At 42.7% G+C, this 15050-nt stretch overlaps 1 protein-coding gene across 4 annotated transcripts; it reads right to left on the bottom strand.

Moving 5' to 3' along the window:
• Positions 1 to 314: 314 nt before the first annotated feature.
• srrm1 (serine/arginine repetitive matrix 1) lies at positions 315 to 12716 on the bottom strand. Of its 4 annotated transcripts, none has more exons than XM_047821354.1 (17): positions 12564 to 12716; positions 11085 to 11174; positions 10419 to 10541; positions 7305 to 7475; positions 5627 to 5712; positions 5317 to 5520; positions 4992 to 5195; positions 4758 to 4874; positions 4438 to 4592; positions 4099 to 4179; positions 3856 to 3942; positions 3634 to 3778; positions 3253 to 3336; positions 2819 to 3127; positions 2078 to 2294; positions 1406 to 1585; positions 315 to 1003 (listed from the first exon to the last, which is right to left on the bottom strand). In XM_047821354.1, the coding sequence occupies exons 1-17, from the start codon at positions 12582 to 12584 to the stop codon at positions 896 to 898; spliced, it is 2382 nt and encodes a 793-aa protein (XP_047677310.1). In that variant the 5' UTR covers positions 12585 to 12716; the 3' UTR covers positions 315 to 895. The 4 variants fall into 4 exon arrangements, with proteins under 4 accessions (XP_047677310.1, XP_047677312.1, XP_047677311.1 ...); XM_047821356.1 differs by having other exon boundaries at positions 315 to 996; XM_047821355.1 differs by having other exon boundaries at positions 5317 to 5505.
• Between the last annotated feature and the right edge of the window lie 2334 nt (positions 12717 to 15050).

Below are 15050 nucleotides of genomic sequence, written 5' to 3'. Positions count from 1 at the left end.
GGCAAACATGCTAACCACTAAGCCACCGTGCTCCCCATATGGTGCAGATATACACTGCTGAATTTTAAAAATATCCTTCCAAAAAAGTTGCTCCGCCTGCTAATAAATGTTATTACTATGACAACCGGAATTAGAAACACTGAATAGAGCCTTGCAGTGATAAAATCAGAGTATGACAAAAACTTGATGTGGAAGAAGGGGTGGTGCTTCTAGGTAGCATTCTACATGTAATTTCACACTTACACATCTGTCAATCATTCTAGGAGTGAGAAACCAGATTAAAAACTTGTAAATAAACCACCGGAGACACGATGCAAGTTTTATATTTTCATTTAATGCGACTTTTTCAAAGCCAGAAATCTTAAAACGGTTCAACAACTTTAAACAACTTAAAAAGTTACAAAACAAAATGTTGGGACGAGAAACAGAGCTTTTTCGCTTGTTCTCTTTGTTTGCACAGTGCAGTGTGTGTTTTTACTGTACGGATCATGCGCATGGGGGAAATAGTGAAACAGATATGTGCATTGAAATCCCAGAAAACTTCAAAAATAATAAAAAAAAACAACAACCCAACACTGGGCAAGGTTATGAAAGAAAAAACCAAAACAAACTACACTAACTCTGTCTCAATCTTGGTTATCGGTTGCAAAAAAAAAGATGCGAAAAAAGGGGTAGGGGACAAAAAGGATGTTTATTAATTTTGTAAAACTGCATTTTAGTGGATGAAGAAACAAATATCATGCTGAAAAGTTCAACAAAGATTGCATCGAAGAAAAAAAAAAAAAAAATCCACCATATCAACGTCGGGAGTGAACCTTGAACAATGTATACAATCTAAAGCTGAACAAAATGTCCAAAAAACATAATGTGAAAGGGAGACAGAGAGGGTGGTGGTTCAGGACTGGGGAGGAGACAGCTGGGCTTTCCTCATGGAACGTAGAGCTTTTTCCCTCAGGTGCTTCTCCAAATCATCCAGACTGTCCTCTACTTCACTCTCTGATTCCTTCAGGAAAGGTAGCATTAATTAAAATCTGATCTGTGTTAGTTACATGTTAGCATACAGAGCAGTAGAACAGACGTGAATCATTAATAACACCCTGTGCTTGGATATTTACTCCTGAGAGTATACAATCACACACTATACACACACACTCAAAATCTCTCTCTCTAAACATCTCAGTGAGATTACAAAAGTTGGGAAGAAAGGAGCAGAGATGATTGTGTGTGTAGTCTGTGCACGTTACTAATCTAACCATAAAACGAAGCTAGCACGGTGTCACGGTTCATGTGACTAACATGCTGTTTAGATTGGGCTGAGCTTTAGAAGTGTGTCGAACAGGCCACGCCCTCATGCGACCTGCTAGCACGAACGTTGGTTTCAGCGGATCAGAAGTGCACACTTCACCTTTTTCTGACTGGGTTCGTGCTCTTCCTCCGTCCGGACGTTTTCCTGGCCGTCCCCTGACGGAGCAGCGGCGCCGCCTTTCTCCTTCTTGTGCTTCTTGTGCTTCTTGTGTTTCTTCTCCTTCTTGTGTTTCTTCTCCTTCTTTTTCTTCTTTTTCTTGCCGCCGTCTACGTCAGAGTTCTAAACGGTTTTGAGAGAAAGAGAGAGTTGCGGTCAGTTTTTAGAGAAAAATACATCAGTAGAGGGTTAATAACAGTCACACAAGTGGGGCATGTGGCACAATCCTGGATGGTTTAAGATAACAGCTCTGAGATATAAGGTAGATATTCAGCAATAAACATGAAACACACCCAGGAACCTGGTCTTTAAGTCATAGCACCTATAAATGTATTGTGTTTTTATATTGTACATATTCTGTTCCCCATCTAACCAGCCATCTGATCATTTATCTGCCCTTCACCCAACCAACACATGCCGATATATTATTATTACAGCCACCGTTACGTTTGCCCTGATGCCAGATCTGATCATCATAGTTACAAAGTTAGCACAGATGATCACAGACGTCTGAAGAAACACAATACTGGTTTCTATATTTGGCTGAAGATTTATTTGGTGTTTCCTTCCTGGGGTTTGTCTGAGATGCTATATATTAAATGAGACGTATATTACCTTGTTGGGGGAGGGGCTTGGAGAGGCACTGCTGGCCTTCTTAGCCGGAGGTGGGGGAGAGCCGCTGGCCGAGCGAGCGGGGGACGGAGAGGGGGACGCAGACGCCGGCCTCTTGAGAGACACGGGGGCTGCCGCCGAGGATGCTGGGAAATGATCAGGAGAGGCAGAGCGCGAACGAGATGATTGTCTTCTCATTGGCCGTGGGCTCTGAGAATCTCTGTAAAAAGACGAGACACAGAGAGAGAGAGAGAGGGGGGGAGGGGGGGGGGGGAAGAGTGAGTGAGTGATTACAGACAGATTGATGTGCACACTTAGCAGGATTCCAGTATTCTGGGACTGCACTTTTATTTATGTATTTATTCATTCAGGAAACAATCTCAGTGCCCACAGTTATATAACGTATAAATACTTTAAATCACAAACACATTCTTCTTCTCACCCTAAGAGTTTTCCTTTATTTAACTGAACTGAATCCAAACGCTGCCCTAATTACATTCACACTGTGTCTTTCACACCATTTCACACCTCTGACACTCAGTAAAGACATGGTGTAATGCTGAGATTGTGAACACACACATACTAAACTGTGTATCACAGCTCTAAAGTTATTTAAATATCCAACCAAATATTTAAATAAATATCTCTTAAATATTTAAGTAGAAAGCCAACCAGGTAAACACACATTTATACCAAAAATGTGTTAAGACATGTACCTTAATTTCTAATAAAAAGCATGCTCACCTCTGCAAGTTCCGTGGCTCAGGTGTACGAGACACCCTGCGAATGGCTCTGCCGTGGGACGGAGACTGGCCCCTTCGCTGAGGGGATGACCCTGCAGCCGGGTACCTGCCTTGCGGGCTGCTCTGGCGTCCTGAGGACATCGGCGGGCTACGGCGCGAGCGTGGAGGGGGAGAGGAAGACGAGCGTGGACTGCTGCGCTTCGGAGGAGCAGGTAAAGGAGAAGGGCGTCTCTTGTGAGCAGGAAGAGGCGATGGGCTGTAGCGCCGCTGGATGGGCGGTGAATAGCGGCGAGGAGGGGGTGAGGGCGACCTGTAAAGACAACACAATGTGGCCTCAGAAGAAAAAAATCTCTAACTTTCTACAAAATTTAAATTCTCTCTCGTTAGTTCAGGGTGCAGAATTGATTTATTTTGAATTCTATAAGAATGTAATACCTGCGTCTGGGTGGAGGCGATGGTGACCTACGCCGTCTGGGTGAAGGTGAGCGGTGACGACGAGGAGATGGAGATCGTCTCTTTCTGATGGAAAAGTCATGAGAATTAAATGTTTCCATCTGAATTGTGGAATACGTTTACAGCATTTAGCAGACGCCCTTATATCCAGAGCGACTTACATTTTTTCTCATTTTTATACAACTGAGCAAATGAGGGTTAAGGGCCTTGCTCAGGGGCCCAGCAGTGGCAGCTCGGCGGACGTAGGGATCGAACTCACAACCTTCTGATTGGTAGCCCAACACCTTAACCACTAGGCTACCACATCCCGTGTACGCTACGCAACTTTTATTAACCCTTTACTGAAGGCAAACAAACCCGCACCTTGGTGATACGTCTCTGTGCCGTCTCCTAGGTGACACGGGTGAGTGACTCCGCCTCCTCCTGATGTCCCCGTTCCTTGCTGGTTGCCCTCTGCCCATTCTCCTCTGCCCTTCATCCTCGGAGGACGAGGAGGATGATCCGGTATCTAAATGGGGGGCACACGTTAATACCACATACCCACCTGCTATTAGAATAGATAAACTTGATAGACAAAACAACCACCTGAAGACGACTGCTGATTCTGTCTACGATACTGCCGTCGCTGTTGGACTGAATCGACCGCAGCCCCCTTCCCCAACTTATCCTCCTCTAAAACACAGCAGTGGGGTCTCGTTAGTCAAAACACACAAACATCCCAAGTCTACCATTAGCTAACTAGATTGGATTTTTGTTGTGCGTCAGAAAGTCTGATGCGTGTTAGTACACAAAAGTTCATAAACAAGCAAGCAAGTCAATCACACGTACCGGATTCGGAGAGGTCTGATCGTCTGGGTTTAGGGGCAGGAGAAGGCGACTCGTTTCTCCCAGCGGGTCGCCGAGCCGAACCTGAATGTCACAATATGTATTAAAGTTAACACTTTAACTGCAAGTTAACAGATCAGAGAAATGTGTGATTTTTAGGAAAACAAACAAGTTTTTCAAGTCATGAGAGACCGAGAGAAAGAGAGAGAGAAAGAGACAGAAGGAGAGAAAGAGACAGAAAGAGAGACAGACAGACAGACAGACAGACAGAGAGAGACAGACAGACAGAGAGACAGACAGACAGAGAGACAGACAGAGAGAGAGAGACACACAGAGACGTACCTGAGGGGCTGCGGCGCCTCCTGCTGGGGCTGGATGATGTATCAGTGCGGCGTGGCAGCTTCCTGGGTGGTGTGATGGAGCTGCGTTTAGTTGGCTTCTTGTGAGGTGAGCGTGAAGAAGAGCTGCCTGAAGACGAGCGAGAACGTGAACGCCGCCTGGCAGAGAGAAAGAGGACGGCAAAGAAAGACCATATTCAAATATGTAATAATGATAATCAAATACGGAATAAAGCACGAATCTAACTTCACGAACACATTAAAGACAATATATACATCCATCAAATATACTTCATTTCTGCTAACACTGAAAAGGAGACGTACCTGCGGGCAGGAGAGCGGCTGCGTCTGTGTCTGGGAGGAGGTGGTCTCCTTGGGGGGCTCCTGCGTCTGGGGGACATGCGTCTCCTCGGGCTCGGTTTACGCCGAGGTGAGTATGATCTATGATGAAGGATTGAAGATTATGAAGGATGACCAGACTGATAGCAAAGCTTACAAGACAGTGTCAAGGCGCACACCCACACACACACACTACAAACAGAGCAAACTTTGACTTACCTAGATCTTGACCGGTGGCGACGACGTGGGCGAGGCGAGCGAGACCGTGTGCGATGGCGTGGACGATCTCTGCGTCCGTCTTTCTCCCGGTCTCTCTCTCTATCTCTCGGTTTCGGTTTGTCCTCCACCTTTGTAGGTTTCTCCGGAGACGCGTCCTTAGGAACTTCAGCCACCGGATCCAGCTTTGTTTCGTTCGTCAGATCACTGAACAGGAAAGGAAGAAGGAATTTAGGACCTAAAGACATGCACCGAACCACCCGAGGTCCGAGGACTGCTCTTAATTACAACAAATTAATAATGTCTTCATGCTTTCTGCCACAGTTACCTGGTGGAGGAAGCCTCCTGGACAAGAGGTTCTGGTTTGGAGCTCTCTGATTGGTCGGGCTCTGGTTGAGGCTCGGGTTTGTTGCTGGGTGGACTGGGCAGGGGAAGAGCCGGTGGGCTGGGTTTGCGTCGAGGTGAACGAGAGTGGCTGCGTTTCCGTTCGCGCTTCGCAGGTGAACGGGATTTTCTCCTGGAGACAAAAAGACTGGAGGTTTGTTTAAAGCCGTAATATACATAAACAAATGACTTATTTTGCAAAGTAAAAAAAAACAAAACAAAAAACAAAACAAGCATCTATTATTTAAACTTACCGTTTGGGACTCCGGGACTGAGCTTTCTCTTTGCTCTCTCTCTCTTTCTTATCTTCATCTACCTTTTTCAATACCGCCAGTGACTCCTGTTCAAACAGATAAACCACCATTTAACAGAAATGATATAGGAGTAAAACAATGGCACAGGATTGGATGCTTAATGATGAACAAGTCATTAAATATAGGACCAAATCCTTCAACAACACTTCAGCTGAACCGATCACTCAGAACTGATCGACGTAAATCTGCACGGTTACAGATCAGAATCGAAGTGAAGCGACGACTTGCTAAGATGGAAGTTTGCTAATCTGGTAGCCTTCAAGAGCCCTTCATTACCTTTGGATACTCGAGCAAGCGACAGGCGGCTGGTCAGTTTCCTACGCAGAGCTGCGCTTTTGACGACAGGCAACTTTAGGCAAATGAGGGACGGCAGTGACGAATGGAAACGACGTCTCGAACGCAACCTCCTCAGACTAGTGCGCCATCTTTTAGGTTCTCTACATAAATGGCAGTTGTGGCTCAACTGGTTAAGGCGCTGGGTTGTTGATCGGAGGATCGGGGTTCAAGGCTCCACACAACCAAGCTGCCGCTGCTGGGCCCTTCAGCAAGGCCCTCAACCCTCTCTGCTCCAGGGGCGCTGTATCATAGCTGCCCCTGTACTCTGACCCCAACCTCCTCAGTTGGGGTATGTGAAGAAAAGAATTCCACTGTGCTATAATGTATATGTGGCAATCATAAAGGCTTCTATGCCCCCGTTCTTCTAAATCTAGTTTTCACCTAGGGCTGGGCGATATGGCTGAAAACTGTATCACGATATCAGTGTTACATATCGGTCAATATCGATAATTATTGATATTTTTTATGACCAGTTTAAAATAAGGACCAGGAGAAAAATATATTACATTTAAACATTTTTATTTGAAACTTAACCTTCCTCTGATCAGAATCCCCTCAGTTAAGTCAGAAATGTCGACAACCAGGAAACCTCAAATAATTATAATGTAAACATAAGTCTAAAGTCACAATGAACACTTAACTATCATCTCCTAACCTTTAAGGTGCAAAATGACAGAAAATGTAAGAAATTCTTAATAAAGTGTAATAAAATAATTTGCAGACACGATCGGTGTGACTACATTCAGAATACTGGCACGCTGACTTTTCCTCCTTTATTTACAATTTCCTCGCTCGCTGCGGCTCATTTTCTGCTCATCAGTCACCGGTTACTGAAGAGGAATCCAGCAGACCGGCACGAGACGACGATATGGCGCAACCAAACTGGACACTGTTACACGATTGGCTGTTAGCGTGTCACTCCCTACATTGCTAGGTTACCAGAGAGCGAATGCCTTTGTTAATGCAACGAAACTTGCATCGCGACTTCTGATTTCTTCCGACAAGGAATAAAAAATATAGAACGTTTTATCACACATTTTTTATTGATATCGATCCCGTATCTGTCGCGATACATATCGTTATCATTTTATCGCCCAGCCCTAATTTCACCTGCAGTTAGTTAACGTTTAGTGATTTTTATAATTTATGGTTTCAGCTTATTATTGTTGGCGTCTTTAGATAGTTGGCTTTTTTCTCTCTTCTTTTTACAGCTAGCATATGGGTCTCTGTCCCAAAATGAAGGATCCTTTACACAGATAATCATTTTACTCCCATTTCTCACCTGTCTGAGCTTGATCTCCTCTTTCTTCTGCTCGAGAAAGGCGGACGGGATCCCGGCGATGTTCTCCTGCGCGCTCAGCAGCAAGGGCCAGAGGTCCTTCATGAACTCGCGTGCGTTCTTCCCGTTCAGGAAACCGGTCAGGTTAATCTGCATCATCTTACCGTCTGGGTTCTACAACACACATGGAGGACGGAGAGAGAGCAGAGTGGTGGGGAGAGGGGAGCTTAATACGGCGACAGGAAATGACTGCGCATGACAAAAAAATAAAAATAAATAAAGTACGGGCTCTGATGGTCAAACCTAACCCTTTACAGCAAATATATAAAATCTAGTATTTACGATAAGGAGTTAGCTGCTGGATTTGATTATTGAATCCTGTCTTGCAGAATATTCTTGATTAATTGTAAGCATGCATTACTTCTGGTTTCTGGTCTGTGTGTTTTTAAAAAAAATAAATAAAAAATAAAATAAAAAAAAGCATAGAATAGAATAGAGCCCTCCTTGTAGACAGAAACACACATTATAATGAATAGAAATGATAATGAGACCAGAACTCCTTGCATTGCAAGATAGGTTGAAAAGCTTTGCCCCGCCTCCCTCTACCTCCCCTAACTGCTGGGACACAGCAACAATAAATCCACAATACAGAGTGTGTCAAAAACCCCAAAGAGCCAAAGTACAGTCCGGAAGTACACCGTCTTCAGTGTGTGCGCATCCTCGGGGCTGTGGGATTGGAGCGCCCGCCGCTCCTGCACAGACAGGGACGCTCCGATTGGCTCGCTTCCGCCTCCCTACTGCTTGTGACTCAACCACCTTGAGTATAATGTTATATCACTTATCTAAATTGCAAGAGACGAACAAGCAATAATGAGTACACAGGACATGGGAGGAAAAAAAATTGTTTTTTTTTTTCTTTCTTTACTTTTCTTTCATTGCAGTCAGAACTAATTCAAGTGCAGAAATACAGAAAAGTTAAAAATATCATCTCGGTTGTTTAAACCTTTGTTAAGAGTGAACTTAATGAGCCATTGAATGCTACTACGGCTCCATTTCAGCCTGCGTCTTTATTAAAATGCCCAAAGACTCGTTGCCCCTCGTCCTGCACGGCCACTGTTTAAAACCTACAGAACTTTCCGCAGGCTGATCTAACGTCCAGTGATGAGTTTAAAAGGTCTAATTCTTCCTGCGCATGGACACGGTAATGTATTTATACCACAGCACTGCTGATACCTGGATCTCATCAGAAGGTGTCGTTTTTACACACAGTTATTAATTATTACATTCACACACTCATTGTAATATGTTATCCCTTCCATAGCAACAGCTCATTTGTGAAGATTAATTAATTAAAAAAAAAATCAAGGAAGGAGTCTCCAGTGTCGGCACTTCGTCATTGCAGTGTTTAAGAAACATCTTTAGGAAGCTTTTTGTGGGTTCCTTGGTTTCAGTCGTTTTATACAGAGAAGTTTACTGAACATTTACTGAAGGAGTCTCCAGTCCCAGATGTTTACGGTGTCATTTTAAGCTTGACTCTATTTACTTCTAGTTTCTTGGCAGCATGACGAGCCGTGTTGTTTTTGTCTCGTTAACTTCAGACAGTCTGGTGAGTTGATGATTGTTTACAGCTGTTGGGACGTGACGTGAACCAACGTAACGTTAAATAGATCAAAATGAGGCGTCTATACTAAGATTATAGCTGAAGAGTCATCATCTTCAGTGTGGTAACTGAGACGGTTACACTGTACAAACCAGGAGTTGCTTTATGGTGATTCGTTACAGGTAATAATTCATTTAATCTTAAGAATTAGATAAACACGTTCATTCTGATGTGTAAATGTTCCAGTGACATTATTTTATTCATTATTGAATCACCTTTAAAATGGGCTTGTGTTACAAAGTATAAGATGATCAAATCTCTTCATACGTAAAAACAATTCCTGTTTCTAAACTAAATTTCTTTTTTTGTTCAAAATTTCAATCTTTGTTCGTATCATTCGTTCCAGGATTCTCTGCGTGTCCTGCGATATCCGATCCACCCTCTGGCTTCTCCTGATATCGGTGTCACTAACGCCGGCCTTCGATCCTGCGGCATCTCTAACGATCACGTGTTACAAACAAATGAGGATTGTGTTCACGTGTTAAAGCGCCTTGATACAAATGATGCTCGTGAGCCTAATGTAACACTTACAGTTTCTAATCATTTAAAGACAAAAACACAAAGTGTTACAAGAAATGTTTATAAAAGCAAAAAGGGAGGGGAAAAAAAGCATATAAATGATTGTTTAGATCTGTTTTTGTTTTGTCATTATATTTTCTTTATAAAGAAAACAAACTTGATATATTTTACAATTAAAAAGAAATAAAAACTGAAATCTTTAATTTAGCAAATTTATAAAAGGTTAAAAAAGGGTTGTTTTTTTTTTACAGCATAATAATACTAATACAAACCAATAACCATTAGCAACCCCCCCCCCAAAAAAACAACAACACTGTACTCTACACGTTTATAACTTTTTTCTTCAACCCCCCCCCCTTTCGCTCATGTGTACATTTCTACTTAAAAATGTTACCCCTGCAAATGAAGAGAATAAAAACAAAGTGACACGATTCATCACTGACATAATGCCAAGCCCTGATCGAAAACTCACCTCAAAGACACAAAGCTCATGATGAAGGGAGACCTGGGGTTCAGCGAGACTTTGGGCTCAGCTGAGATCTAATTAGGTTGTTGGTGCTATACTTCAGTTGCAAGGAATAACATCCATATTGGTTCAGGCCTTTTAAATCATAAATCACATCATCATTAGAAACAAAGTGCCGGGCAGAAGACACGCTGATACACATCACAGCATCTTGAGAAAGTACCAAACCAATACCTAACCAAACCAAACCATTTCTTTACCCAGTGCTAGCACAACAATTACTCGTGCCTCTGTCTTTTCTTTCTTTTTTTTTTTTTTTTAAATTTTCGGGTCTTGTTACAGTACATTGGTTTTTTTTCTAAGTTAATGTCTGATTTCTGATGCATTCACTTCTCTCCAAAAAAAAACCTGGCACTTATCCGAGTACAAAAAGAAGAAGAGGAGAATCAGGGGAATGGAAATGGGTGGGTACCTTCTCCTCCAGCTGGTTGAAGACGAACTCGACCACGACGTCGTCCTCGAAGCCGAGGATCTCGGTGACGCGCTGCGTGATCCATGGCTTGATGACCTCCAGGTTTACTTTCGTCATGTCCACCTGTGTTCAGAGTGGTCCGATAAATAAAATAAGCAAAGATGAGAAATAAATCGATTTCTATTTACGCTGTGGACAGCAAATACAGTGGGGTGCAAAAGTATTTACACCCTCTTCCTTCGATTTATAATTGGCCCTACATTTGAAATTCACACACACATACACGTTCACACACAGATCCCTGAAGAGGAAATGAGGAGAGTGGAAATGAAGAAGAAGGAGCATTATAAGGAAGTTAGAGATATCAGAAACAGGGTGTAAATAATGGTTAAGAGGTTGAACATCTACAGCAGAAACTCTTATCCTGAGTAACGTACAATAATCTCTATTATATAATTGAGTAATAGAGGGTTAGGGGCCTCCCTCAGGGGCCCAACAGTGAATCTGGTGCTCCTGGGATCTGAACTCATGTCCTACACCTTAACCACGGAGTTAACACTCCCTTTAAACACTGAATGAGTCTTTAAGACCTGATTTAACACAGTTTGGAACCTGAATGATCCACAACTCGGAATTAAACATCAACATGACCAGGTTACTGCATACCTTTTTCTCCAGACATTCTGCAAACTTCAGCTGCTTCAGCAACTTCTTATGTTTATTACTGAAGCGGTTGTCCTGCTCCGCACTGGTGCCCTGCAAAGAGAGGGGGGGGGCATTACTTATTAACACTGAACTGACAGGGGGGGGCCTGTTAAATGTATAAACCAAACAGATCATGAGATTATTACTGAAAATCAACAAATTGTCAAAATCCCTTTTAAATGTATTACCAAAAATTAAAACCAAATTTATCCAAATCACAAATTTCGCAAAAAAAAAAAAGAAAGATTTAATTCTATTTACAACATTGTGGTCACCAACGTTGATGCATTTAAATCAGAACGGTTTAATTTCCACACAGTAAATAATTTATTTTTTTAACAAAAGATAAATCACATTCACATGATAATTATAACAATTTATACAATAAATTTATAAGTCACTTGTGTGAAATGTTTAATTAGAGCACGTTAACCATCTGTAAACATGCGATTTAATCTGATTATAAACATTGTTATTAATAATAAAGTAACACACCGTTAAATCCCCCGACATTAAACCCTTCCGTTAATAATAACTCACTACAAACTCAACACAATCTCACCTGTGTGTCGATAATCATCACATTTTATACACAAATATATAAACATTAAGTTTATAACATTCAGCTAGTTTGGGAAACACGACGGAGGATAAAATTTTTTAACGTTAAACATTATTTTGTATCTATTAGGTGCGCGCGCGCACACACTATACTTACACACACGCATTAATATATAAGGTATTTAACAGAAACAGGCCTGTGCTACACAATGCTAACGCCTCGCGCACAAACACACACTCTCGCGCGCACACAAACACACACTCTCGCGCGCACACAAACACACACTCTCGCGCGCACACAAACACACACTCTCGCGCGCACACAAACACACACTCTCGCGCGCACACAAACACACACTCTCGCGCGCACACAAACACACACTCTCGCGCGCACACAAACACACACTCTCGCGCGCACACAAACACACACTCTCGCGCGCACACAAACACACACTCTCGCGCGCACACAAACACACACTCTCGCGCGCACACAAACACACACTCTCGCGCGCACACAAACACACACTCTCGAACTACACAATGCTAACGCCTCGCGCGCACACACAAACACACTCTCGAACTACACAACGCTAACGCTTCGCGCACACACAAACTTACACTCTCTCTCTCTCACACACTCTTACACACAAACACACACTAAAATAAAGGGTATTTAACAGAAACAGGCCTGTGCTAACAATGCTAACGCCTCGCGCACACCGTCCGCCATTTTGTCCAACCTGCTTAAACACCACAGGTTTATAAACACACAGTAATTATAAAATGCAGCTAATAATCAATCCCCACACAATCCGGTCAGATAATAACACACATTTGTCACTCTAAAACGTTATAACACACGCAGTATATGTTACTTACGCGGAAAAACCCCGCGTCCATTTTATAACCGTCAGCAAAACGAACGACAGCGCGCGTACAGACAAGCTAACACATCCCACAATGCACCGCGGCGCCTCTCAGATCGCTCTTCTGCCTCCGTCACTTCCGGATGGAGCCTCCTGCGTAGTGGCGTCATCAACCTGCGCCAAAGCTGCTGCCTCATTATCCAGTTTTTAACTCACAAAATCTGTGCAAAAGCAATGACATATTATTATTATTATTATTATTATTATATTGTCCAATAGTTTCATCTGAATGCAAAACAAAATGATTAAAGATAATAATAAATGAAAAAGCATAGAATTTACCAGAATCAAAACCATTGATTAATAAAGTTGTTTTTGAAAGTGTAGTATAACTGAGTGTGAGTGTGTGTACCTTCACCATCACACTAATATGTGTGTTCTAATGCTGTAGCATAAGAACAGTTTGTCATGAGTGTCTGAAACTTAGCCAACAGTTTTTAAGCCTGTTCACTGACAACACCTGCTCAGAACAAGTAGTCCAGGCCAGTGGTTCTCAAACCGGGGGCACTGAGATGGTGCCAGGGGGCCCTGGTTCAATGACAACACCTGCTCAGAACAAGAAGTCTAGGCCCCTGCTTCCTTTTTTCAAAGGTCAATGATCGTAGCCTTGGTTTTAGTGCTTCCACATTCTAATGCTGATGCCCAGAAGGTATTTTTTTCGATGGTCGGTTTGAACAAAACCTCAACAGGAAACAGCTTGTCTCTGGACGGGACATTGTCCTCAATCATGACCCTAAAATGGCTGGGCTTGTGCTGAACTGTTTTAAATGGGAGCAACATTACAAATGATAAAGGAATCCAAAAAGGCAACAAACTACAATAAACAACATCAGTCACAATCTCTCTCTCTCTCTCTCTCTCTCTCTCTCTCTCTCTCTCTCTCTCTCTCTCTCTCTCTCTCTCTCTCACACACACACACACACACAAATTAATAAATGGAAATTGAATAAACAGTGGGGGGGGGGGGCACGGTGGCTCAGTGGCTCAGTGGTTAGCATGTTCGCCTCACACCTCCAGGGTCGGGGTTTGATTCCCGCCTCCGCCTTGTGTGTGTGTTGTTTGCATGTTCTCCCCGTGTCTGTTTTTCTCCGGTTTCCTCCCTCGGTCCAAAGACATGCATGGTAGGTTGATTGGCATCTCTGGAAAATTGTCCCTAGTGTGTGATTGCGTGACTGAATGAGAGTGTGTGTGAGCCCTGCAATGGGTTGGCACTCCGTTCAGGGTGTATCCTGCCTTGATGCCCATTGATGCCTGAGATAGGCACAGGCTCCCCGTGACCCAAGAAGTTCGGATAAGCGGTAGAAAATGAATGAATGAATAAACACTTTGTACTTGGTTAAATAGTGTTCAGTGATCCTTACCAAAGATGACAGGTTTGGGTGGTGGGTTGGGGATGTCACTCTTGCCTGTCTTTAATACTCGAGGGCCCTGTAGCTGTGTATATGCTCTGTATATACTGTGATGTTGTGCATTAGTAGCAGCATTCTGAATATTAATATAGAACTGTATTGTAAAAGAAACAACTAAGATAAGAGTAAAATAATTACGAAGAGTTTGGAAATCAATCAAGCTGTTTAAAGCTGTTGAAATTTGTCCAGAACTGATCACTGAGTGAGTCTTCCTTTTGAATTTTAGTTTTCATGCTCCATCCATTTTAAGTTAACTATGTGTGAGTGACTTCAAGACTCGTAGTTTTTCCCTTTTTAAGCCACTACTAACATTACGGCACTCTGCTTTGTCATAAATGAGGAACAAACAGGTTTCATAAGCATCCTTTGTATACTTCTGCTCTCTCCAGAACTGGAGCAAATCTACTTTTGGTAAAGAACTGGCATCTCACGCACAAAGAGATCTGACAGCCAGTATGATGTGGCACATCCAGTCTGCAACCCAGTGAGTAACATCTTCATTTCATTTCAGAATGAACAAAGAAGCTAAAGAGATTGCATTTTTGTAATAATTTAACCACATTAGATTTATTATTAAAACATGAATGATGCTTAACCACAACAGTACAATCCATATTCAGGATCAATCCCTGGAGGCTTGAGCAGAGCCGATCAGCCCTAAACGCTCACTACGCAAGTTGCGTAGGGCCCCGCAAATTACAGAAGGCCCTGCCTCCCCTGCCTCATTTTACAGCGCGTGTTAATGTTTACTGTGTAGATGACAATATGAAGCGGAGTTATCCATCTGGCTGTGAAAAGAGAAAAAAGAAACAAAATGAGAGTGAAATGCAAGAACAGAAATCAGGTAAACTTGTGTTCTCTTCAAGTTTGATGTCAGCAAGAGCAAATAACAGTAAAGTTAAGTTGATGTGATTCTGTCTCTAGTCTCTATCTGACTAGCTAAATTAGAGGTGCCCGAGACTTGAACCCACAACCTTAGGGTTAGGTGTCAAACTCTCTAACCTTTAGGCCACAACTTCCCCCAATTGCAA

This window comes from Tachysurus fulvidraco, chromosome 12 (assembly GCF_022655615.1).
Source record: "Tachysurus fulvidraco isolate hzauxx_2018 chromosome 12, HZAU_PFXX_2.0, whole genome shotgun sequence".
NCBI classification, from domain to species: Eukaryota; Metazoa; Chordata; class Actinopteri; order Siluriformes; family Bagridae; genus Tachysurus; species Tachysurus fulvidraco.
Note: the sequence above shows the minus strand (reverse complement) of the source record. Positions and strands in the feature narration are given on the sequence as shown.